Consider the following 26,286-nt stretch of genomic DNA (forward strand, 5'->3'; position numbering starts at 1 on the left):
ACAAACATGCTGATAAAATCCGTGGCCTCCAGGGCAGGGCAGGAGGATGAGCAAGGGCCTTGGAGGACAAGCTTATCTGGAATCTTCTTGGAAAGCTGCAAATGCTGCCAACAACATCTGTGAGCTTCATTTAACAATCATCTCCCCTTTTCTCAGAAAAAACTTATAGCCTGGGGTTGTGTGTTTTTGTGCTGCATATTAATACCTGTCCTGTTACCCCTTTGCTGCCTGAGACAAGAAGGCACAAAAGGAAATACAAACCTTTGTAAGTAAGTAGAATCAGTTCTAAGTAAGGTCAAGTTTGATGGCTTTGTAACAGTAGGAATGGAAAATAACTGAGGTACATGTTTCACAGAACTAAAAAAAAATAGAGTGCAGATAGAGAACATAATAAGAACCCTTGTATAAGATAAATCATTGTAGTTGGTGTAGTTTTAGGTCCTTATGACCTTAGTACAAAAACAAGTGTAAGAAAAACAGGATAGAAAAAGAGGACATGTAGATAAAGAGTATCTGAAACTAGCAGGTGTCCAGGATGGGCTGCAGCTAAGCTAACTGATAAGTAGGACAGGATGATTATGTCTGCAGTGTTACCAAACCGATTAAGCTGCTGTAAGCATTATCTACTGCACATGCTTCAGAGGCTGCCAGAAGTGATGAAGCTTGTTGGAAGAAGTAAACGACTCCCAAAGACCACCACCACATTTTTGTACACATGCGGGGAAACTTTCTAGAAGAATGATGTAATACATAAGTAGCCTCATGAATATGCAAACATATACGTAATGAATATATATATTTAGCGACTATATAAGAACGGCTTAGTTTAGCAATTCGGAGAGACACGCTAGGAGGAGCTATCCCCCGTGTGCCCCGGCGCCGCAATAAATACCTGCTTGTCAACTTAAAACTCTGTTGGTGAGTTCCTGGAGATTTCTCCAAATCATGCCCTAAGAGAAAACAAGCAGGAAGGACCATCTGATCATGTCCCAGTTACAAAAGGAAAGTGTTTATATAAAAGGTAATTGCAAGAGTAAAATTTGAACTCTGTTACCACTGAAAGCAAGAAAATAAAGAGTTGCAACTATTGATTCTTTTATCTTGATTTTACCAGACACACCCACCCTAACAGGCATTTTAATTGCTAGAATTCAGCTGCTCTCTGAGCTGTGTTTATTGTGCCACGTTTTACCCACCAGATCTCATCAGTGAGCCCTACATCATCTCACAGGTGACCATCCTTAACTCCTGGAGGGATTTTTATCCTCCTTGGGAAGGAGGAAAGGAGTAAGGGAAAGTAGTGAGAGAAATGCCAGAGCAGGACTAAATGAGAAAAAGGAAACACGTTTAATTAGTGTTTTCTGTAAAACTTTACAAATATACAGCATAGTGCAAAAACGCAGTCTCAGCATGTCACCTTCAAGTCAAATTAACAATGTAAAAAGCCAAGGAACACAAGCTTGCTTCTTCACAGGTCTGGCTCTTGAATACTGTCCCTGAAGATTCCTCTCTCACCATTGAGCTCCAGTCTTTTGTTTTTAGTAGAGCACAAAGCCTAAAGAACAACCCAAGAGCCACCCTGAGGGGCTGCTCAAAGAGGGTGCAGTCTGCTTGGCACTGTTAAAATACTGCAGCCCCATGCTGCCTGAGCTGCACCTCTGCCTACCCATAAGTAGTTCTCCTAAGCTACTTAGGGTTCATTCTCAACCCTAACTAGACAACCCAGTAAGACTGACTTGGAAGCACATGTCTAACCTCAAGCATGCAATAGGCTTCATAAAAATATGGGAAAACTACTAGGAGCTTGAAGTTAAGCACATGCTAAAACCTTACCAGATCAATACATTCAGTGTTAACTTTAACACATGTCTAACCTCAAGCATGCAATAGGCTTCATAAAAATATGGGAAAACTACTAGGAGCTTGAAGTTAAGCACATGCTTCAACCTTACCAGATCAATACATTCAGTGTTAACGTTAAGGCAATCTAGCATGTGAAGGTTCAGAGAAGGATGTAAATCCTGAATGGGGACAACATGCAGTTAATAGAAGACACCAGACAATTTTCAATCATGAGAAAAGAAATAAACAGAGTGCAGCTCAACCACTTTCCATCTCTGGAAATGACAAAATACAGTGGCAAATGGATTGATCTAGGTGAACTGTCAAAGCACAAATCTGCCAGAAAGGGAAACCTACACTCAAGCACATCATCTAAATACCTGGCCAATAGGGCTGCCAGCATTCTCCCTCAGTCCTGAACAAAAATAACCAGTGTATGGAATTCATTCAGAAGCTCTCACAACCTCACTCCTGCAAAGTCTGCACCACCACAGTGGTGGCAGAGCTCCCAGCACACAGTAATTACCTGGGGAAAAACATGCTCAAAAATTAATGTTTCTGAGCTAACACATCTTTCACATACTGATAAATGGATGGAGGGAAGGGCTCTGACAGGAAGGTCCACTGAAAATATGCTCATCTTACTAAGGAGAATGTGAGCCTGCATTCACCTGATTATATTTTGGGTCGGATGCTCAGAAATACAGTTTAGAACCAAGAGTCATCATGGCAGTGGAAGCAAGCAGAGTATTTCTTCAAATGATACTGGCACAGCTCACACCTCCCTGTCTAAGCCCTTAGGAGGCCTGAGTTAGATGAATTTCCTGGATGTTTCTTACTGCATTAGGGTAGCTTTCCTAAGGAAAAGCAACTCAGAAGCTACTGAGATAAATAATACGTTCTCATTAGAACTACTAGAATAAAAAACAAAGCTCTGCTTTGTTGAGAAAATCAGTTGTCAGAAACCATATGGTAGAGGAAGATTAATTCAACCTTTGGAGGCTGGTCTCAGGTGCACAAAGGACAGGAAGAAAGTTAGTGGACATGGTGGACTAACCCTTCTGCCTCTCTCCTACATAGAGCAGCTGAGAGCCCTCCTAAAAAGGGGATCCAATCTATTAAATTGGTTCATCAGATTTTATACATCAATAAATCAACAGGCACATCTTCAGGGGAACTAGAACAGGTCAAGGCCAAGGGAAAAAGACGTTGGACTGGACATACAACACTTAGCCAGCACCAAAACCCAGAGTCCACCTCCGCTGTCCTCTTTGCAAAGTGGAAAGTTGTGCAGGCACAAGAATCTATCCCTTTTGTTTGTATGTTAGAAGAAATAAATTTAGGGGAAAAACATCCCAAACAACAAACCCCTTCAACTCAGCACAGGATGTTTTGGGTTCTGTAGTGGTCTGTAGCTCCATTGGGAGCCAGAGACACATTCTGAGTGGTCACTCAGATAATTACCTTCTGCACACCAGAAGAGATCTTCATTTTCCTACTCACCCTAGGACGATAAAGAAGTGGCACAAGTACATCCCATAAAAACCAGAAAATCAATAAAGGAATATTTTTAAAGCATTGGACTGGCATATAGCACTATTTTCCTATTAAAAAAAAAACAACCAGCATTCAGAAGGGTCAGGCATCTTAGCTAATCTGTGCTGCCCCAATAAAATCCAGTATTTTGCTGTTGCAGACACTAGTTGGGATCATTATATTTTATGAAGTCCCTGATGTACCTTCAAGCTACTCTTCACTTAAATTTTATTAAATTTGAAACTTCTAAAAGCACTTAAAAGGCAAAAATCCCCAAACCTGCCAAGTTCTCACTCCCCACAGGAGCAAGCACCAGAAGCAGTATTTCATTTAAAATTGCTGTCCTGGGCAAACACTGAAATTCAGGTGCAGGGAGGGTAATGCAACAGCTACTGAACATTTCCATCTACTGAAAAAGAAAGGGGACAAAAAGAAACTCTCTTGTGGGTTTCTGAGTCACTTTTGTTTCTTTACATTCAAAACTGTGGATGCTTGGATGGGTGGGAGGGAGACATCATTTCTTGGAATCTAAATCACTGATTGTTGTCAGTTGAGGAGCTCAGGTTTAATGGGATCTCCCCTTGGACACCCACAGAGGACAGGTAGGAAGCCATATTGTCAGATGGAACATATAGCGATGAACTCTCAGGCAAGTTGATGAGGTCATTTCCAAAGACTGACTGACGATCAACGAGGAACTGCTGGGTGCTTTCAAGAATGACATCTCTCCCTGTAATACAAACGGACAAGAGAAAACTCAGTTTCTGGAAGGCAATTTACCAGGCTTTACGTACGTAGAACTGAAAAAGTGGCAAATCCCCACTGCATCAGGAGGTGAGGGGGCCTCATTCCAGGCAAAAAAATGCTTAGAAACACTTGAGTCAAACTCAGACTCACTCAAATGCTCATTAAAATCAGTAGGAATCTCTGCAGGTTGCCAAGCTGGATTCTGCCTGAATGCTGAGGTGCCTCACAAGAAGTCAGAATGATGACCAAATGGTTGGAGGTACTGGAAAGCTTCTCTTCTCCTTCACTCAAGAATTGTCTGGTTTTCCTCATCTTTGCAGAAGGAGACATCTGTCAATTGCCCCACTATTCCAGCAGCATGCCACTGCAGGGACTGGAAAGTCTTTGCAAACTCCTGTGCAGTGCACAGGATGCTCCTCCTGTGCAGTTCAGCTCCAGCCTGCTGAAGAATTCTCTCCAACATAGCTGGGCTTCTAACACCTTCGATGCTCATGCAAGATGCTAAGTTTAAAGTGGAGACTGGAAGTCCTTGAACAACACACAACGTGTCCAGATTCTCAATTGGTCTCAGATCGCTACAGTACCAAGTGGAGGCTCACAAAAACTTTTCTTTCAGGTCTATCCCAGCTGAATACACATGAAAATAATATCACTATTCCAAGACCAGGAAAACACATCTGGTTTCATATCTAAGGTTGATGACACACTTTATCAGAATCAGTGGGTGAGAGAAGGTCAGCTGGAGAAGCTGAGACATAACCTTGACTCTGGCTGCTAGCCACTACCGGGTCACCTCTCTGCAGCAGGAGGAAAAGGAAACACAGCACCCATGCAGTCCTTACTACCCCTAGCTGCTTAGATCCCCACATTGCTCTTAGGTGGCAATGAACAGGCAGAGGAGATACCAGTAGATACAGTGAGGACCCAAGCAGAAAGAGAGGTAGTTCAATTACATTTAAGCCTCAGTTTATCACCCATACTTTTCCCACTGCTCAGTAACTTGCTTCACAGTTGTTATGGAAACATTGCGGATTGACAATCATGAAAAGTCAAATAACCAATATGTTTTGTACCCTCAAAGAGGCAAATGGTCAGTGCTGGATGATGCATCTAGCTGCTGACATGTTTAACACCTTCATTACATCCCCATTCTCCAGTCTGCAAGAGCTGCCAGTGCTCCTACCTGGGCAGGTGCTGTTAAACGGTGGGTTGAACACTTTTGAGGACAGCTCAGTTGCATTCTTCTCCAGATCCACTGTGAGACGCTGCATCTTGATGCAAAAATATAAACTACAATGTACAATTATACAAAGACAGGGGAGCTCGTTAGAACTAGACCATTTCTGAAAAATCAGTGCTTCATCAATGCTGCGCTCCCTGCCCTGCCTCTCCTCTACTTTGCTAAAACAGCCAAAAGTGTGTGCTCAAGGGAAGAATGCCTGATGGAGAGGGCTAAAGGAGATGTAAGCCCCTGTCAGCACTGGCTAGGATGGCATGAGGCTCATGCCACACAAGGAGACCAGACTAGTGTCACTGGCCATCACCGCCTGGCTGCCAGACAAAGCAAACCCAGAATTCTCTGGAGCCAGCAACAAATATGAAAGTAATCTTTCATATTTTAATGGATTTCTTTCTGTTTCCATATAAATGGACTCTTCCTTTCATTTGCCTTTGACTGTTTAAAGTACAACTAGCTTCTGCCTGCATGGCACTTCTAGGCACAGAGTTGCAGCAGGTATTACCTTCCAGGCTTCTCTGTGCTCAGAACTTCCTGCAGGACAAGCAAGCGTACCTCTGGGGGGCTACACCAGATGCTGGGACTTGAGAACTGAACTCTAGAACATTGCAGCCTCCTCCTTGGCCTTTCCTCTAATGCAGTCCTTTTAAAAAGAGACTGTCCCTTGCTTCCACAACTTGCTAATAATATCTATCTCTTCAAAGACTCTCCCTCTTAACACTCAGGAAGTGGAATTTCCTAATAAATTTGAAATGATTAGATCAAAACTTAAAAAGGACAGTGATATCATGAAGCAGGCTTAGAGACCTTTCACACATCATTAGAACAGATTACACTTTGCTTGCACATTTGTAGAGATGGCAGAACTATTCAAGTCTTTATCCAACCTGGCTGGCAATGAAGGCTCTGAAAATTTACCCTTCATGCAGCAGGAAAAAGAACCCAGCCACAAATTATACATTTCCTTCACTGCTTATTAAATCACCATGTGCACTTCAGAAATGCCTGTGTCAATGTCAATCCCCAAAAAATACTGCCAAGCAATTCCTCCTTGTTTCTTCTGTAGGAGCATGCATGAACCTCTATTCTAATCACACATGGTTTCACTGTTCCCGAGATGTACAGGGATGGCTGCACTTTATGAAGAGCTTTTATCACAGACACTTTATGAATCTTTGGTATAAGCAGGATCTGATATTCATGCCAAAAGAAAGTTCAGAGCCAGTTTCAATTAAAGACTCCATAACAGCAGTGTGTTTCTAAACAAGCTCTGGATTAGTGGGAGAGGCAGCTCAAGAGTATAAGGTAGCACTCTCAGCCTAGCCCCAGGAGATGTGTACTTGCTGTGCTTTACCACTCTCCCCTCTGTTTGTAAAATATCTCAGCATTCTTCAGTTATGCACAAGCCTTGCATCATTATTATTATTATCTGAGAAATACACATTGCTTACCGGGGACAGACTAGCTTCCATTTCAGTCAAATTCCACTCATTGAAAGATAAATTGGGATTAAAGACCTGTTGAGAGAAAAATACAATGAGGGCTCAAAGATGTCATGGTTTAGGACACGCCAATGCTCATCTGCCTGCCTTGGCTGCCTGCTGGGGTCACAACTGTGCTGGCAGAGATACCAGAAAACAATTCTGGCCTGTGCCTCAGCTCCTACAACATACTGGCTGAAGTGACAGGCTCCATGAGTATTGATCTGCAGCACAGCTAGAACAGCACGGGTGCAGTGGTGGGCACTTGTGCTGAGCCACAAGCCTTGCTGCTGCCAGTGGTGGGACAGCACAGACAGAGCAGTCACCCTGTGTCAGTCACGCTGTAAACCAGGGCAGCTATTTGTGTTACTGCAGATCCAAGTCAAAGCCCTTTCTTGCTGCTTTTGGGTCACAAGACACTTACAGATTCATATTTTTTTGAAAGCATTCCAAAACATGGTAGAAGAGGGCAGATTACTGCTGCATCAATGCCTCAATGGCCATTTCTTAAGAAGTCTGAGCAACCTGGGAAAAGAGCTGTTCATTGGGGGATACAGTTTTATGATTCATTCTCACCTTTGTGACGTTGAGTGGCACAGAAAGAAAAGTGTGTCAGTAACAGGAAAACATCTTTTAATGAGAAATAAGAAACAGAAACCAGTGGAGTCAGTGATAGAGTAGGTCATTAGAAAAGCTTACTGTAAAGTCAAAATCAATCACAGACACTTGGGAATTAGCTTTAAGAGAATAAAATTGATTTTTTTTTAATGATTCTTCATTCCTACTTATCCATGCAAGCTTACCGTGTGTCTGTATTTGAAGCACCTCCTCAAGGGAGCATATATTTGACATACAGATTCTTACATACAGAGTTATTTGATTATTGGCAAAAACCTTTTATATACTAACCATATGTATGGGGGGAGAGAGAAAGAGATAAATAAACAAGCCTTCATATTGCTGCATATGTAGTTAATGAAAAAGTCACCATCCATTTCTAAAGAAAAAAAGTGACCTAAGAACTGCAGACAGATAAATATCTCAGCAGAGAGAAAATGTGACATCAGCTACACTTCCCATAATGTGAAGAAGAGGGGAAGGTAGTAGAGCTAAACAGTCTCGGAGTAGCTAAGATGCAGAATATGCAGAAAATACTCTAACCCACCCAAAGCAATTACCAAACTAGCTAGACGGTTGTATTAAACCTATTTTACATAAATGTGTTAGGTCTCGTGTTGATGTCTTCACCAAGGGCACTGTGTTTTGTGCTTCGTGAAGTTCAAACATGTATTTTCAGAACAAATACAAAAAAGCATCATTTAAAGTCTGAAATCTTGCCAGCTCTTTCAAGCAGGTCAAAATAGGGCAGCATCTTGACAGATAAAGTGCCGCACCAGGACAAGCAGCGCGGTCTGTGTGTCTGTCTGATTTACAGCCCAAAGTACCACTGCGAACCCCGCAACTGTTCCCTGCAGCCGGACACTCACATCCAAGAGGCTGGCTGGCTCCAGGCCATACTGCTGGCTCCTCAGCAGCAGCTGCAGCCCTTCCAAGCTCCAGTCGGAGCCCTCCAAGGGATCTGAAATATCTGTTCTGAGAAAAGACAAGGGGAAATATTGCCACGAATGAGACTTGCATAGATACATATAGAAAGCAGGACTGAGCAGACTTCCAACATGAGTTTATACTTAAATCTCTTTCTGAAAAAAAACAGAGCTCACTGTCAGCCTGGTTTTATGCCATATAACTTGCTTTAGCCCCAGAAGTACAACCCAGCAGAGCACACAGGGAGCTGGGCTGGCGGTAAAACAGGTGGGACTACTTTCCTGGGTGACATGTGATTTGGGGATGGAGAGTCTGTGCACATCTCAAGACTGGGATATGCAAAGCTCTCCTTGGAAGAAATCCTAGAGAGGCACTTGGGATCCAGAATAGGCTGTATTCCCATCCTACTGGGTCCAAGATGGCTGAATTAACTAATGGTTTTCAAGGCAGCCTGCCTTGAAATTATTTTTCAATGATTTTTTTAGGATTATTTTTCTTCTAATAAAATGGTTTGAAGTACCCAGTGGGTTCAGAAGGAGGAATTTGGTTCTCTGTAAGGAACCAAAGGAAAATAGAAGTCTTTCTGATAAACCTATAGTGTTTTTTCTGCCCCGTTGTCCTTACATTGCTGCAGTTGCCATCAAGAATGAATTCTGCAATTGTAGACCATGCTCTCCTCCAGATGAAGTCTGCTGTGCACTCACTCACGACACTGGTGCTACTGGGATTTCAGGCTCAGCCCATGGCAGACTCCAACTCCAGAAGTGGCTCACCCTGACTGCACTGTGGCTGAGCCTAATGGCACTGTCGAAAGCCCCTTACAAGAGGACATCATCTTCTGGGTGACTGTCACATGCAGGATACCTGCATGGCCTGGTTTCAAAATAATGAAACCTCCATCCCTTTGCACCAGAACCCTGCACTCAGTGAACATAAACTCTCTACTCTCCATCCCTGTGAGTTGCCTCAGCTGCTATTTCGTGATTTTAAGGCACGATTTTGCACCCTTTTATAAAGCCTTGCTTTGGATGCCTAGCATTTTACTGAGCCACTCCAGCTCAAGGAGGCAAGCATGGTAATGCAGCTAAGTTCTGTGGGGTTTCACTCTAAGTCAGAAATGGGGAAACCAGATCTCTTATGCTGCCAGCTCCCCGGTGCCTCCCCAAAGCATGCTGTCACATGGTGACTGCCCTCTGAGGACAGATCTAGTACTGAAAGAAGAAATCTTGGAAAGGGGATAGGAGGAGAGGCACAGGGAGAACAGAGTAAGGAGAAAAGTCTATTTGACTTCACAGTACAGGAGAGGAAAAGACGGGGCAAATTATTTCCTTCTCAAGCCCAAGCCTGGACCTGATGAATGCTTTGATGCCCTATCAAATATATGCCCTACTTAGTGATTGTCACTGTCCATCACTCTCTGTATACCAGCACACAAATGAAAACTCATTCACTGCACAGAAACACCACTGACAAATATTTCCTTATGACTTTACATAATGACTCAACAAAACAAGTGGCAGAAGGCACACAAGCTATTAGAGGTGTAGTGTGGTGCAGTGGCCTGCAAGTCTGTAGAGATGGACACCTGGAACTTGGGCAAATCCCTCTCACTGCAAAAAGCCTCTTCCTGCTTCCATGGCTCTGACACACACGCTCTGACAGCTCCTTCTCTGCTGGGTCCCTCAAGCAAACTCATCCACAGATCCCCCTACCCCTGTGAGCTGTCCCCTGGGCTTCAAGCATTCTCTAAGCAGGTGCCACAGGTACAGGATGGAGCTCACCAGGCTGCATTAGATGACAAATTCAGCCTCCCTTTCTCTGCTGTGAATGGGAAAAGAGGGCCATGAACACACAGGGCTGCAGCAATCCCTTGCGCCCCTCACCTGTCCAGCAGTGCCCTTCTGCCTCTTCTCTCAGATGGTTGCGAGGTCCCTGGAGGGGCCGTGCCACAGCTCCCTTTGCCTTCCAAAACAGACTGAACCATGGCCACTGGAAGCACGGGAGGCTCGGAGCAAGCCTGGCAGCCTGGCAGCGGGACATCAGGCTCAGTGGTGGCTTTCACTCCGGGGCTGACTGGCTCTTCCTTGATCAGCATGAGGCATTTCTCTCTGTATCAAAGACAAGACTTAGCACCACACACACATCTATCTGCTCTACAAAGGCCTTGCTGGGAAGTGGAATAGAACAAGGGCTTGCTTTCAATTCCCAAACTGCCCCACAGTGTCTTTCCACTTCCCTAGACAGGCAAAAGAAACCAGCAACATTTCAGCAAGATCTAGAAACATGTTCATCTGGAATACCTTCAGTTACTCCATCAGTCAGAATTACACTGAATTTGCCCCTTTCACTGTTTGCAAATATGGAAAATACACTTCCATGTATAAATCATTCCTCAGATGAGCATTAAACTTGAGACAAGCTAAAGGGTCACAATGCTAGGGATGTTCCCCTGGAAAAGTCTCCACCCTAGAGATAGCAATGGGATTGGTAAGACCTTTTCCATGCTGGAGTTAGGATGTAACCAGCAAGCACTCTAGATCCCAATAACACAGGTCAGGACCTTGGGCTCGGAAGGATTTGGAACAGAAGCTGTCAAGATCTAACAGTCCCAGTCAGATGTTTTACTGGTTTGAAATCAGAGGTCAGCCTTTTTCCAGTGGAAAAGGCACTTCCGGTTACTGCTAGGCAGACACTGAAGTTTTGAATAGTAGCATTTTGTATGTAAAAATCTACTCCATACTACTAGTAGGTGATTTTACAGCTCCCTGGGATCCTGCACAACTGGAGACAAAGGGACAAAGTCCTGTAGATCAATAGGCACAGGGCATGGAAAGCCATACTGGAAAAATACTGTCTTACGCCACTTACAGACTAGCTTTGCTGTATGACAACACACAGGTGTGTCACACCTAGGGGATAGGATGTGACTCTACAAAGCCTTCCTCAGAATTCCTTTCAGATCGTCTTCTCATCTCATTAATCCTAAACTCCCACCAGATAGTCTTGTTGGTTTAGGAAGTAGCACAGTGCTAAGCTCATGAGGGCCATGGATGGCTCAGATCCTCAGGCACAGCACAGATCAGAGGCCACCAGATGGCACTCAGTAATTAGCAGAAATAAGAAATTTGAAGGTAATAATTCACCATTTTCTGCTTTAGAAATGGCTCCTGGTTTTTGGTGGTGGTAGTAGTTTTGCTGGTGGTGGTAGTGGTTTATTTGTTGCTGTTGCTCCTTATCTGGAGCTCTTTACATGTTTCTAGCTAATTTTATGGCTATGGTTTCAATTATGAAGCAGATTTACAGGCAATTTCTGAAGTATAACTACCTTGCCTCTACGCCTCAGAAACTGTTTCCATGATTCATCTGTCTACTTACTTTCCACTGACACTATTAGCTCTATTCTGCTACTAGCCCTAAACACTCTACATGTCTGTGGCAGGAAGAGATAAGCATTAAAATACCTCTGCCTTCAGTTCCTAAGTTACTGGGGCCTTTTCACAGAAAAGCTGTCAAACATCGGAAGTTGTTGTGATGCAGCCCTTCTGTTCTCATTAGCAGAAAGATGAATAAGTTTGATTCTGTTTCTTCTTTGCCAAAGCCAAAAAGGAAACTTCTTTTTCTCTCTCAACAAGCCCAACAAATGCTAGTACCTCATTATTTGATAAAGTCTGAGAGAGCCCCTGTCCTGAGAACAAAATATAAAAAAACATGGAATACTTCTCCAAGAGGTTAGTGGAGGTTCTCAGCATGAAAGCTGTGACTTTGTTTCCAAATTTATGCTGTTATTATCCCTCCCTAATTCAGACAATCTGACCTTCATTGGATAAAATATTCCAGCCCACAATTCCTATAGAGATTTGTGAATCAGACAGACTTTGGTAGCATTACGGCCAGGAAAAACTCTTTTAAAGTTATGCATTTCCACACTTGACTCACCCTGGTTTTTATCACAAACATGTTTACCTGTCATTTTCAGGAGGAGAATGCATATTTATTATGTTGGATGGTGATGCTTCAGTTACATCAGATATGATGGGTCCTCCAGCAACTGTGGGGCTGTTTAAGCAAGAGGCAGGTTCTGTTGATGGCTAAAAAAGAAAGCAAAAGTCGTATTTATTCTTCTGAGGCCCAGAACAAGTCCAAGGCCCTATCTGAGACACTGTTTGCTCACCATGCCCGCGTTCTCTTTGTGCAGAAACCAAGAAAGGTTTTACCTACTATGCAACAATATGATTTCCTCCTATCTTTTCTCCAACCATACAGAGGTGCAGTGCAAAATGAGCACTGTGACCGAAGTGTCAGCTACAGAGAGGATTTGCCATGGCTGATATTTTGCCTAGACTGCTTGGCTTCCTCTGGATCCAACAGAGCACAGCTGCCCTCTTGGGACCTCCTGTTCGTCAGCAACTGCAACAACCTGGCTCTGGTCAGAAAGATCATAGTACTCCCTGCTAGAACATACTTCTTCCTCGCTGTCCTTAAGGTCAGCCAGGCTGGGGTAACACCATGGAGAGTTTGGTGTGCAGGGTCTGCCTTTCCCTCCCACATCAACAGAGCAGCACAAGGGCATGCAAGTACATGCCCCTCCTGAAACAGGGGAGCTGAAGAAACAATGAATGTCACCCAGCTTGGTGTGCCTCTTCTCTGCCAAGCTCTTGCCAAACTACTTGCTGTGTAACCTGTATTATTGCTTCAAACATTTTCCCACCCCAGCCAAAGAAATCCCACAAAGCTCAGAGGCTGGTGTAAACCTACCGACTGTATGAAATAGGGGTCATGAAGGGGGTCTGTAGACAAATGCCGGCTGAACTTGGACACTTGTGGAGCTGAGATCCCGTTGTCAAGCATCAGAGGTCTGTGAAGAGAAACAGGTTTGTTTTCCCAGCACATAACTGACTGGTTCCTGGTTGTTTATATGAGAAACATCTCTCAGGCAAGGATTATTTTTCCCTGGTACTCTACTTTTCCTCAGCTGTAAGGTGCTTTCTTGTCCAGTGTTATGGACAAGAAAGGGAAACAGTTTTTGAGGTCACAGTCAGTTAAAAAAGTGCATTAGCCATATAGAGAAGAGATGATCTAGGTTTTCTAGATCTCATTTGAAAGATACAAATAAAATAATCAGTTCATATTTTGAACTGAAGAAATTCAATTCATGCTTTCTTCTAATTGCTGGTGTTTTCAAGCTCTAGGCTGGATCCTCAGTTGCTTAAGGTAGCTACACTGGAATTATTAGTACAGCGCTGGGAATCTGGCCTTGTTACCAGCTCTCTTGAACTCAGGGCCTCTTTGGCAAGGCTACATTTTTATACATAGCGCTGCATAAACGGAACCCATGCCACCTATTAAGTAAGTAACAAAGCAGAGGGAGACATGAAGCAGAGCAGAGCCTAAACTCATTGCATACAGGCTTTTAATAAATGATTGACAGGCTTTTGCAGATGTAGTCACCGACAATAAGAAGTGGTCTGTGTCCTGGGTCTTGGTATTCAGTGACTTTGGCAACTAACCCATTTAAAGCCTCCTGCGTCAGATGTTCCTGTGACACCTACAGACATATCAATCCTGTCCATGAAGACCTTATTTATCTTATTTATCTCAGCTAAAACCTTTTTCCTCCTTCTTCTCTGTAAGGCCTGCAGGTTACCTGCCACCAAACCTGTGTTGAAGACATACCTCATGCAGTGACTGTGGATCAATCTAAAGGTGCCTGTGGGCTAGCTGCGTTCTGCTCCTACTTTGTACAGGCCCTGCTCCTGCTGATGGCAAGTGGCAAAACTGTAGGACCAGCAGTGGGGTCCTGCCCTTTACCCTTCCAATAATCAGTGCTCCCATCTCCCACCGCGCACTGTGTTCCCCCAATAAAGGTCACAAGCTGACACGGTGCTTCTCTAAAGGCCACTGAATGGGGCATGTCAGCAGGTCTGACTCGACAGTTCAGCCCATTCATTTCCCATCACCATGGTGCCCTGGTCCGGTGACCGCCCGCCTGGGCAAGCTGAGCTTGTGCTTTTAGTGAGGGGCAGCATTATGCACCCGTGAGCGTGTGAGCACCACACAAGGGTACTTACAGCTTCCTCTTTATCCCAGTGCTGCTAGGGCTTGATTGGAGCTGGCCAAACAGAAACTGAATCAGCTGTCAGGAGAGATCAAAATTCGTTGCTCATCAGCAGAGTGATTCAGCACTCGCAGCCATCCTTATCTCACGCATTCCTCCCTCCCGACACCACCCCAAAGCTGGGAGCAGCCATGGAATGTGGGAGCCAAATGGCAAGAGACACTGGAGCCCAAGACACCTCCAAGCATTCCAAGAAATCAAACGACCTGTCTCGCTTTCAAGGACCTCAGCCAGGTGCCTGCTTTGAGCAAAGGCTGATAGGTGCATGTGCTGAGTGCCTTCTCTCTTTGCTTCTGTGCAAGCAGAATTCCAGTTACCCTGATTAGACCTGGGAATCTGCCTGTGAAGTACACATGTAAATATTCCTAGGCCTGCAGTTAGACTTTTCTTCCATAAAAATCTTTAGAGACCTTTACAAGAGCCTCTATAAAGCCTAACAAAAGACTTTGCAAGTGAAAGAGGCAGCCCCCTAGGGGAGGCTCTGGATGGAGTTCTCATCTCTTTTGGATGAGTTCTTCAGCTCTGTGAAATTCAGTATCAACAGAAGAGGACTCTAAAAAGGATGCAGAATGGTTTTGGAGGGGAACCACTTGGCAACGTATTCCCAGGTCAGCTTGAGCCTAATGCCCTGCTTTGCCCTCCAGACAAAGAGAGCATTATTATATCACAGCTCTTACTCATTGCTCAATATAACACAAAAGAGTTGCATAAATGTTTCCACCATGAGTGGTGTGGCCGGCCCAGCCTCAGAGCTGGAGGAAGACTTGATAGCCTCATGCATTTCTATCTGGTCCTATGACTCTGTGATGCCACGTGAAGGTCAGAACGTAGCTCTCGGGAGGATTGGGCAATGTGACATGCTCAGTCACGTCAGCACCATCTGCGAATCACTGGAGAGGTCTTTTCTAGCACTGCTCATGCTAGGCGCTATGGGAAATGATTCTGCCGCTCTCCTTGGGTCTACAAGATTGTACAGTAATTCCTCAATCAGCAATTCCACAACTGCCCGAAGAACTGGGGAACGCTTCATCTCTGGCAGTGTTGAAGGCCAGGTTGGACTGGGCTTGGAGCAACCTGCTCTAGTGGAAAGTGTTCCTGCCCATGGCAGGGGTTGGAACTGGATGAGCTTTGAGGTCCCTTCCAAGCCAAACCAGTTTGGGATTCTATACCAGTAACACCAGCAAATGTAACTGTTGCTGGAGATCCCTACTGCGGGAATGGTTAATCAATTCTGCTGCCTGCAGCTTCGATGCTGGCAGGAGAGGGAGGTTCCTCTCCTGTAGAAAGGAAAGAGAAAAGACTTGGGAAGTCCAAAGGCACTTGTACAACCACAACTTAGCCAATACAGGGCAATTAGTGAGAGTTGTGCTCTCTTGCTCAGGTCCTCAACAGAAAAATGGTTTCTAATATCACCATCAGCAAGGACTCACAGGGAAATTAAACTCTTTTGCTCAAGGGCATAATCTGTGCTTTGTTAATGGCCACTTTCCATAGGACACGCAAAAGCATCACAGCTTGAGAGAGAGGGAAACTAAATATACTGCAATATCAGTGTGGAGAAGATTATGGGACAAGAAAAACAAAAATCAGAGGAGGACATACACCATGGCACACAAGTGAGTTTGGAGCTAATACAACCATTACCTTGTTGATCACTTTCTGTTGCTGCAAGTGGTTCTGCCGGAGAGAAACAACTTCCCGCCAAAGAACTTCATTTTGCCTGGAAGAGAAAAAAAGAAATTTTCCATGAGCACAGAAGCATCACAAGAGCCCATAGTGCTGCCATGATGCAGACCCAGCTGTGCAAAGTCTGTCCCACTCTGGGGCTCTTGCAGTGCTTGGCTCTTTTCAGGTGTCCAAACAGGGTCACATAGTTGCTTTCCTTGTTTTAACTTGACCTCAAAAGAACAAATCACAGAGGTAAAACAAATAAAAGAGAAGCCAGCACTTATAGGGGAGAGTACAAGAGGGCACATGTGTAGGGCATTTGGGCGAAACTCAGAATTTCAGCAAGGCCTGACTTGTGACTTGGTATGATTTTTGAATACCAAGACTATTCTTCCTGCAGGAGCCAAGAAAGCCCAATCCTCCACAACTGCGCCAGTGCCCCCAAGGGCCAAGAGATCCTATGGATAGAGAGTGTACGTATTCTGCCTGCTGAAACCTCAAACACATAGTGGTTTGAGGTATGTTTGGGAGTGACGGGAGCAGCTAGAGAGATGCTTCTGCATCTTAGAGCCTTGAATGGGGAGGACTGTAAGGATTTTATTAGTGGGAGTCACTGATTTCATCCAGCACAGGCCTTTGTCTAGCTTGCAACTGCATAGAGCATATTTCATTTCTGTCGGCCGATGCAGCACACAGGGGAGTTTGCAGACTTCCTTGAACAATCATCCCAGAAAGTGAGATGGGAAGATGCTGAGTTTATTTACTGCGCTGCCTGCAAATTAGGATGCCAGCCAAGTCCATGAGCAGAAAATTTTGTCAATTTATCTTGACTATATGGATGTACAAAACTGTCAGGCCAGCAAAACCTATCACACAGGTGAAATTTATAAATCCTTTGGGATTGTTTAGCTTTTCTAGTGGGGATTGATGCTAGAACTGGGAAGATAAGGGCCAGGGCTCAAAATAGCACAGTAGCTGCCCTAGTACCACAGCCAGAATCTCTGCAGTGAATTTTCTGAAGTGGTCCTGACAGGATTTTCAGCAAAGCAGGTTCCTTAGTCTGACAGCTCGTACTGGAGTTATGTCCTTAATGGTTCTTCACCATGGTTTCAGCCTGGGATTTCTGATCTATCTTACTTTATAAAATTCTTATTATTTTCTTCAGTTGAATGCAATTTTTCCTTTTGCTAGATGGAGGAAGGTAGCAAGCAGATCCAAAGGGAGAACAAACTAAAATCAAGGCCAAATCATCGGTACTAGAATTCCTTAAAAATTAACTAAGATACAAGCCTAGAAACTCTTTCACTGCCACTGCACCTGGATTGTATAGTGTGGGTTTCATGCATGTACTAAGTGTGGGAATCATTAAAAACTGAGGTAGGATAGAAGTATTTCTCTATGGCACGTAGGGTGCTGGGCTGGAATGAAGCTTCCCAGTCTGAGCTCTGTCAAAGCCTGGGATGCCAGCGTCATCTGGTGATGTATGTATACCAGCTTTGAGTGTAAAAAAAAAGGTTTTGGGGTCTTTTTGATTATTGAAGTGCTTTTTAAACAGAGTTCTCTGTAAGTATTAAAATTCTGGAGGCAAGTAAAAACCTCTCAGAGTACGTGATTTATAAAACCACATCCATTGACTAGATGGATGTGCTTTAACAACTGATGTGGTTTAACCATTTAACCGTGCCAAGTGCAAGGTCCTACACCTGGGTCGGAGCAATCCCAGGCACAGCTACAGGTTGGGCAGAGAAGAGATTCAGAGCAGCCCTGTGGAGAAGGATTTGGGGGTGTTGGTTAATGAGAAACTTAACATGAGCCGGCTTCAGTGTGCGCTCACAGCCCAGAAAGCCAACTGTATCCTGGGCTGCATCAAAAGGAGCGTGACCAGCAGGTCGAAGGAGGTGATCCTGCCCCTCTACTCTGCTCTCGTGAGACCTCACCTGGAGTATTGTGTGCAGTTCTGGTGTCCTCAACATAAAAAGGACATTGAACTGTTGGAACAAGTCCAGAGGAGGGCCCGGAGGATGATCAGGGGACTGGAGCACCTCCAGTATGAAGATAGGCTGAGAAAGTTGGGGCTGTTCAGCCTGGAGAAGAGAAGGCTGCGTGGAGACCTCATAGCAGCCTTCCAGTATCTGAAGGGGGGCTACAGGGGTGCTGTGGAGGGACTCTTCATTAGGGACTGTAGTGATAGGACAAGGGGTAATGGGTTAAAACTTAAACAGGGGAAGTTTAGATTGGATATAAGGAGGAAATTCTTTACTGTGAGGGTGGTGAGGCACTGGAATGGGTTGCCCAGGGAGGTTGTGAATGCTCCATCCCTGACAGTGTTCAAGGCCAGGTTGGAAAGAGCCTTGGGTGACATGGTTTAGTGTGAGGTGTCCCTGCCCATGGCAGGGGGGGTTGGAACTTCATGACCTTAAGGTCTTTTCCAACCCTAACTATTCTATGATTCTGTGATATACACGTATTTCCTATATGGCTGCCTCTGAACTTTCCTCATCTGTAAAGGGAAAACACAGATGAAGAGAATATGTCTGCATTTCACAGAAGACAGAAAGGCTCAGCATTTCTTCAAATTTTGTAGATCACAGGATCTGCATAGAAATCCCACATGGCTCCTTCTTTCAAACACCCCCCAAGACCAACAACTCTAGAGAAGAAAATGCAGACTAAGCAGAATTCAACTTACTGCTTCATGTCCTGCACTTGACACTCCATGTTCTCCTGCTGACTTCTCAGTATCTGTACCTCGTATAGCAACCTGCTGAGGTCCTCCTGGCGCATCTTGGTCTCCTCACTTTTCACTACTGACACCTGAGGAGGGAAAATCAAACATGGATTTTACCAATACGAGAAGGGCCAAGGGCAGAGTCCTTGCTGTGGCAGGACTTCCACTAGCTGTGCTCTGATGTGCTGAAATGGTGGGAAAGGCAACGTGCACAAGAGTCTGAACTATCCCTAAGGTGCAAGAGCCAAAGAGATAAAACAGAGCAAAGAGCGGGACAAATCCTTTCATGCAGAGGGTGTGTTGGTAGCAGGACATTTCCCAGCAGAGGGGGAACTTATTTGAAATCAGCTTGGGAGAAAGAAAAAGAAACAAAGTATTTTGAGGAGCTGGGAGGAATTGAATTATCTTGTTCGATTAAATCTTTCTACTTTAACTTCGGGAAGACCGAATTCAGCTCTGTGTTTTACATGGATGAGGCTGACAAATTGATGTACTACATTTGGATTTCCAGAAGTCTTTTGCTGAAGCCCCTTTCCTAGAATTGCTGTGCTAATTCAGAGAGGACAGCCTTTTCTGGGCATCAGTAACAGCCTAAAAAACAGGAAACAGAGGACAGAAAAAGGTTATCTCTTTTATAATAACAGGAGATGACTGTCGGTAGACCCTGCAGGGGCTGTGCTGTACTTCTAACAATTCAAAAGCAGAGGTGGAATCAAGCCTGACTGTGCAGCACTACACAAAGGTCTTGTAATACTGACAACAGAGCAAATAACCACAGTCAAAACTCTAATGAAAGTCCAGGCCTGCACAGTAAGGACCCCTGCCCCAACTGTCCATGGAGATGGACAGAAACCAAACCACGGGGTGATTGTGGAGTTATGCTGAGAGGTCCATAGCACAGGGTCCTGTGGTCTGAAAGCAATAAAGCATCTGGGGAGTCAAAGAGAGGAGGAATTCAGCTGTGGTATAAACCCTCACAATGACCACAGAGTGCTGTTCTGGTCAATCCACCCCCAAAAAGGAAATCTGGGAGGGTTAGAAAGGCCGAAGGCTCCTACTGGGGCATTTCCTATTCAAGATGCCTGAGGGATGGGAAACATCCATTACTTCTCTCCTAGCAGAAGGCCCAAGGGAAACAAAATAAAGAGACAACAGGCTTAAAGCAAACCAAGAGGGCTACATCTCCACACAGAGACTAAGCTGTGGGGCATATTGCTGAGGGATGTTTTGAAGATACACCAAGCAGTGTCTCCACATGGTTGGTGTGGAACCTTCTGGACCAGGGATCTGCCATGTCTCAGCCTTTCTTCCCACCCAAGAGGCTCACCAGGGGTCCCCCCAAGCTGTGTCCCCTCACCTTCCTCTTGATGTGCTCCAGGAGATGCTCGTGGCCCTGCAGGAAGCAGAGGTGCTGAAACTCGGTGTCATCCCGCTCAGGCTTGACAAGACCCCCCTGCTCGATGTTCACCACCTTCCTGAAGCCATCTGCAGGGAGAGGATGTAGGTGAAGGGCTGACAGACCAGGCTTTCTTTCTCACCTCCCACCCCATCACTTCTGAGGATGTTTCTGTTCTTTCCCCCCACTTTTTCAAGCTGTGCCCTCTCCCTGCATCTGGGCATGCTTTTGGGCCATATCTACAAGAAATCCAGCACAAAGGAGAGCACTGAGCCCCCCACTGGCCACCCCAGCTGCTGGCCCACACCATGGAGGACTTGCCAGCAATCCCTTGAGCACATTGGACTGACAGGACCTAAAATGCCCACTCTTATGAAATCTCTGGTTTGAGTTTGCCCAGAGAAGCTGTGTCTGCCCCATCCCTGGCACTGTTCAAGAACAAGTTGGACGGGCCTTGGAGCAACCTGGTCTAGTGGAAGGTGTCCCTCCCCATGGCAGGGGGTTGGAACTGGATGAGATTTAAGGTCCCTTCCCCAAACCAGCCTGGGATTTGCAAGCCAAAGGATTCAGGAGGAGGATTTTCAAAGGCACAGACCAGCTCCAGGTGACCCCAAAAAGGGTCTCAGGCACATTTAGAAATCTACTTTGAGTACTTCTCTGAAACCCTGGAAACATTTCTAAACCATATCTAATGGCTGGCCTAAAATGTACAGTAGTGCTACTGTATAGTTAAATATTAAAGTTACAACTTCACTGGAGAATTTTGTGAATTGGTCATTGAAAAAACTTACAAAAGCTATCAGAAAAGAACCATACTTAACACAGTCATGATCTAGATGTGTCTGAAAATTACACCTAAACCTGCTTTAAGGAGTGAAAATGATCAGCAAGGCAACGTTCACAGGGAGAAGTACTGTGTTATTAGTTCAGCGATACAGCTGGTGAAATTGGTAAGGTCTAGGCATGCTACCCCCAGAAGCAGCAGTTTCTGAGGGAGATGGCACAGTATCAGGCTGCTGAAAAAGCCCCATATAGAATAAAATGGAAAAGAAATAAAAATAGGTTCTCAAACTGAAGCAATCTGAGAAGCAGAAAACCTGGTACTTAAAATCTGTACATCTCACAATGTAATCTAACAGAAATTTCATGCTGGAATCAAAGGTCAGTGCAAGGAAGTCTGGGATCCAGAAGCAAGTCCTCTTCAGGAAAATCAATAATGCTCAACAATGTGTAAATAGGAGATCTCAACTTTTCTACTCACACTTCTCTTTCAGGCTCCCTTTCCACCCGCTCTTTCTGTCACCCCCATGTCTGTAGGACCCCCATGGCGAGGCTCTGGAGTTTGAACTCACACATGTTCAGCTGCCGGACGAAACTGGCCATGTTGTTGTGTTTGAAATACTTGGGCAGCACCTCTTTGGCAAAGCGTCCTTGGTCAAACACATGGAAGCTGGTGCCATTCTGCAAAGGATACAAGGACAAAGCTGTGGTCAGAGGAGCATCCCTGACTATGAGAGGGCCCCAGGAGGTGGTGGTTCCCTTAAGTCCTACAGCAGGGCAAGTCATGCTCTCAAAATTGTCAACTTGAAGCTAAGAGCAGTGACAACATCCTTCAGTGATGCATGTGCTCCTTTCAGTTCTGGTACAATCAGTCCTCCATGACTGCAGTTTTGATCTTTTCCTACTAAGCTTTGCCACTGCTTAGTTGAGAACCTTGGATATGAGAAAAACTGCAGACATTTGCACTCAGATCCTGTTAGCCTGTGATAAGGCCCCCTTGTGTGGACCTCACAGAAAGGTTCTGATGTCTGAGCCCCTCGATCTGCTTGCATAGGTCTAACCCAACCCATGCGCTCCAAAGCACAGCTGTCCTGGAGGGATCGCAGCTTGGAAACATGGCACAAGAAACACAGCAAGGCAAGAAAACACATCATCTCTGGAGACACTGATCCTGAAGCTCTATGCACTATCTCCTGATTATCTTTGAAAGCACACAGACACAAGGACAACCTGCAATATGTTAACAGTTATGCTCTACAGTCCAAGCTAGCAATATCCATGTTAACCAGATAAAATACCCACTCCTGGGGTTGCACTGCTGAGATCCGTGACTGCAAAGCAATGCAAACTTGCCTGGGATTGTTGCAGAGACAGGCACACTGCAGGCCATGTGCTTTCCCTGCCTGGCTTTCTACATGCTGAGAGCTCAGCTTGTACAGGGAGGGCCTGTGAGATACAACAAGCTGAAGCTGCCTTGAAACATTCTGCAAACAGCAATCCATGCAAGCTTTATAAGGGACAGAAGAACTCTCAATTGATTTTAAACAATGCTTTCTAAATGCCCAATGTCAGCAGCCTCAGTGTCTCCAGTACAGGGGGATTGCGGAAACCAGCTTAAATCCCCTCTCTGCTCAGGATGGGGTAGCAGCATGTGGAATTTGGAGGAATGAAGAATCATGATTTCAGGCTTTGCAGCACACAGTGCATTTTTGTAAACTTGCAGAGAATGTTACTGAGGGGCAAACACTGGGTTTGATTGTGGAGAAGAAGCTGCAGGGAGCTGACAGGGGAGCCACCCAGCTGTGCAATCTAAGCGCTCAGCTTTATAGAGACAGGCAAGACACAGCGACCTATGCCAGTGCAAAGCCACCAGCAGATGTTAGGGACTTACCAACCCAGCTGCAGCCGAGTTTCAAGGGACAGCAAGCCAAAGACACCAGGGTCTGCAAGACTTTGGCAAGCCTGGGGTCTGAGACCAGCACAGCCACTGTCATCCTCCTGCTGTACTGAGCATTATCACCAGCAGTCAAGTGGTGTATCAACCAGGAGCGTTATTTCACAGCAGACAGGTACTTGAGAGAGGACCATGAGTGCCCAGTGCAGGACCCACCACACATCCATGGCAAACCCCACTGCCCTACTTGTGGCCACTACATCTTCATCACCAAACGGTGTGAATTTCCTCAATTCCCTCTGTTCCCTGGCTCACTTGTCAGCTCCAACAACCCTGCATGCCCACAGACATGAAGCTTTGGGTCAGCTGTTCTTCTTGCTCCTTGTTCACTGCTACAAACACTGTACAGGACTGTTTGCCTCGACAGCACCCTTTGACCATCACCAGGGTTTTTCCTATCATTCCTTTCCCCCTGCAGCAGAAGCAAAGGCTGATCCAGAACTTAAGAGATTCACTAATAACCTCTATGCTGGAAGCATCCTCACAGACTAAGCTTGCAGATATGACAGCACGGACCAGGGTTTCCCAGCACCGCAAAGGCTGCCTTGGGGACAGACCTGGTTTATCCTGCTTCTCCTGTGCTTCTGTCCACACACTCTCTGAGATACAGCTGTGCATCCCGGGCTGCACATGCTGATGTGAAATGAGAAGCACAAGGGTTTTGTGACCTGAACATCTCCTTATGGCCTCTCTTGAGAGGTCATTCCTTTGCATTTAAGGCTGCAGTGTACTTAGAAGCCAGTGCACCTGAAAGGGATCCTGCAGACACTAGAAACTTCAGTGTTACTGTGCGTTCACCAATGAACCCTGCATGTACCAGCTCGTTCCCATACAGCAGCTTGACTTACATTGCAGGGGCACCAGCTGGGAGAAACTCTGAAAGTCTTCTCTGCCCAAAGCAAAATTGGCTCTGTCAGTCTTGGCAGATGCTTATCTTCACTGTTTTTGACAGACACACCATGACAGACACCCTGTGCCCTGCCCAGGCAAGCTACATCAGGAATTTGCCAGTTCTTCCTAACTGCATCTTCCATTTAAAAAAAAAACTACTTGTTTAATTACTGCTTATCCAATCTACCATGGACACAGACAGCAGACTTTTGCTTTCCATCTTTTAACTGCCTTCAGTGTATATATAAACCATTATCACGTTTCCTCTCCATCTCTTCTCCTTCATAGGTCCTATTTTCTAAGAGTTCTGATTGTGTACAGAAATCTTAGGCATGCACACGGTTTCTCAGCTCCAACAGCACTGATGGATATAAGGGGAAAAACATGGGAAATGTGGGAACATGCAACCTGGGAAACTTAGACATCTGAAAGCCTTACCAAAACCTCCCAAGAATGTAGCTTTTGTTAGAATTTGTAGTTGCAGAATTTGTTATGTTGTTAAAATTTTGTTGTAGCCTATGATATGTTGTAGGAAAGCAAAGCACGGTGGTGGTGGTGAGTCAGAAATAGTGATATTGTAACAGATAGGGGACTATTCATGCATGTTAGAACATCCTTCCAAGTTTGAAAGTCGTCATTTAAAACACACAATACCAAAACTTGGTGGTTCTCAAAGGTACGGCCATGTAATACCAACATCAGAAAGCAACCATTACCTTGGATAATAATGCAGCTGAAATACTTCTTCATGTCTTCAACTAAACCTCTACTGGACACAAATATATGACAGAAAGGCTCAGAAAGGCTGCTTTAGACTTCCCTCCCTCACACCCTTAAATCTGCTCTTGTTATAGGTTCCCAATTTTGGAGAACACATTAATGCATATGACTTATAACTCCCTGCTGAAGAAAAATCACATTATTTTCAACAAGTCTTACATCAAAAGCACAATTTGGTAACAAATTGCTGTATGAGGGGGATAAATAAATAATTCCAATTATCTGATTGCATTTACTATATTAATGCCTTAGTGACAAATAAGCCAAAGCAAAGCAATCTATGCTTATGAAGCTGTACAGACACACATCACCATGATCATCACACAGACTCATTGAAAAATCAAGTAAAGCTCTTCCAAAATGCGAGTGATTTAGGGTGTCAGTCTGAGATCTGTTTAACCTGTAAGTTTTAGCCCAATGTCTGAATGCTGTTTATCTGCTGCCTGCTCTCAAGGCATTTGTGAATGTCACGTGTTTCTTAGTTGTAATAAGAACAGCAGTGGAAATTTTTAAGGACTTTGCACCTTTTCTGGAAGATCTTAGGAAAGTGCAGACTCAATTGAAATGAAAACCTCTCTCAAATAGTCTGGCTTTTTGCAAGATTCAGTATCAGACACCCTTTAAGATGCTTCAAGTGAAGTGTGTATATATTGTTACTAAAATACTCCCAAACCAGTTGTCCCTTTCAAACAGAAAAGCCGCAATATTGCAGATAAATAATATCAAGTATATCCAAAAGGCTTCCTGATGAAATGTCAGTCCTTTCACTCCCCCAGTTAGCCATCAGCACTGTAAAGCAAAGGGAAGTTGCTGTGCAATGCAGTGCTCAGGCCTCAAACTTGGGTTTTTCTGGTGTTGCAGGCACTCGGTGACACCCCATAGTTGCTGTACTTACAGTACTCCAGCAGATGAGATGGTTCGTTTCAGGATCTTCCACCAGCGTCCAGAGTTTGGTTAGGAAGGCTGGCACATTGCTAGAGTATCCATCCATCACCAGAGAGCTGGGTGAATCCTGCATAGTTTTCCAGTGTCCCAGCTACTCCAGCCCCATTGCTCTCTGGTTCAGAGAACCAACCACCCAATTTTATCCTGGGCCAGTGGAAAGTAGGCTCCCAGGGAGTCACATCAGCAGTGCTGCTCGCACTCTTCAAAACTCAGCACAATGCAATGGCATCACCAGCCCTGGAGAACAATACACAGAATGAAAGTGCACTGCAGCCAATCTCTCAGCACCGTGAATAAACACGCAGCGTCATGCACAGGGAACACGTGCTGAGCACCTTCTGCTGGGAGCCTGGCAACTCACCGGGGTGACTCCACTGCCGAGAGCCTCTGGGACACGCAGGCACAGCAATGCCTGGTTGGTGAAGACACAGGAATTGCTGTTTTGGAAATTCCTTGTCCTAAACTTTGGCTGGCACAGAGAAACAAGGGCTGGCCAGACCTCAGGACTGCACATCCCCAGCAAGGTTTTGAAAAGTCAGAATTGTAAGCTGGTTTGGCTACAGATCCCATGTTACTTGTCAAGAGAAATTATTTGGCTCTTGGGTGAGAAGAAAGGGTGATAAAAATAGCTACACATAGAA

At 45.0% G+C, this 26,286-nt stretch overlaps 1 protein-coding gene across 3 annotated transcripts; it reads right to left on the minus strand.

Moving 5' to 3' along the window:
- Positions 1 to 1,868: 1,868 nt before the first annotated feature.
- LOC130607894 (heat shock factor protein 4-like) lies at positions 1,869 to 26,156 on the minus strand. Of its 3 annotated transcripts, none has more exons than XM_057425396.1 (13): positions 25,596 to 26,156; positions 21,648 to 21,756; positions 20,257 to 20,384; positions 18,861 to 18,985; positions 16,148 to 16,223; positions 14,457 to 14,521; positions 13,144 to 13,243; positions 12,352 to 12,476; positions 10,272 to 10,496; positions 8,331 to 8,436; positions 6,814 to 6,879; positions 5,309 to 5,396; positions 1,869 to 4,108 (listed from the first exon to the last, which is right to left on the minus strand). In XM_057425396.1, exons 1-13 carry the CDS (start codon positions 25,716 to 25,718, stop codon positions 3,912 to 3,914), a joined length of 1,533 nt encoding a protein of 510 aa, XP_057281379.1. In that variant the 5' UTR covers positions 25,719 to 26,156; the 3' UTR covers positions 1,869 to 3,911. The 3 variants fall into 3 exon arrangements, with proteins under 3 accessions (XP_057281379.1, XP_057281380.1, XP_057281381.1); XM_057425397.1 differs by lacking the exon at positions 25,596 to 26,156 and adding an exon at positions 22,967 to 23,092; XM_057425398.1 differs by having other exon boundaries at positions 3,978 to 4,108; positions 5,309 to 5,415.
- Between the last annotated feature and the right edge of the window lie 130 nt (positions 26,157 to 26,286).

Source organism: Pezoporus wallicus, unplaced genomic scaffold, assembly GCF_028554395.1.
Source record: "Pezoporus wallicus isolate ANWC-B61680 ecotype Strahan unplaced genomic scaffold, APGP_CSIRO_Pwel_v1 contig_8693, whole genome shotgun sequence".
NCBI lineage: Eukaryota > Metazoa > Chordata > Aves > Psittaciformes > Psittacidae > Pezoporus > Pezoporus wallicus.

Bases quoted from the DNA above. Each gene is read 5' to 3' on its own strand.
- LOC130607894 (XM_057425396.1), bottom strand. From the start codon at position 25,718: ATGCAGGATTCACCCAGCTCTCTGGTGATGGATGGATACTCTAGCAAT. The intron at 12,477-13,143 runs GTAGGTTTACAC...TTTCTTTTTTAG, and splicing joins ACCCCTATTTCATACAGTCG to CCATCAACAGAACCTGCCTC. The intron at 10,497-12,351 runs GTAAACATGTTT...TCTTTGATACAG, and splicing joins TCTCCTCCTGAAAATGACAG to AGAGAAATGCCTCATGCTGA.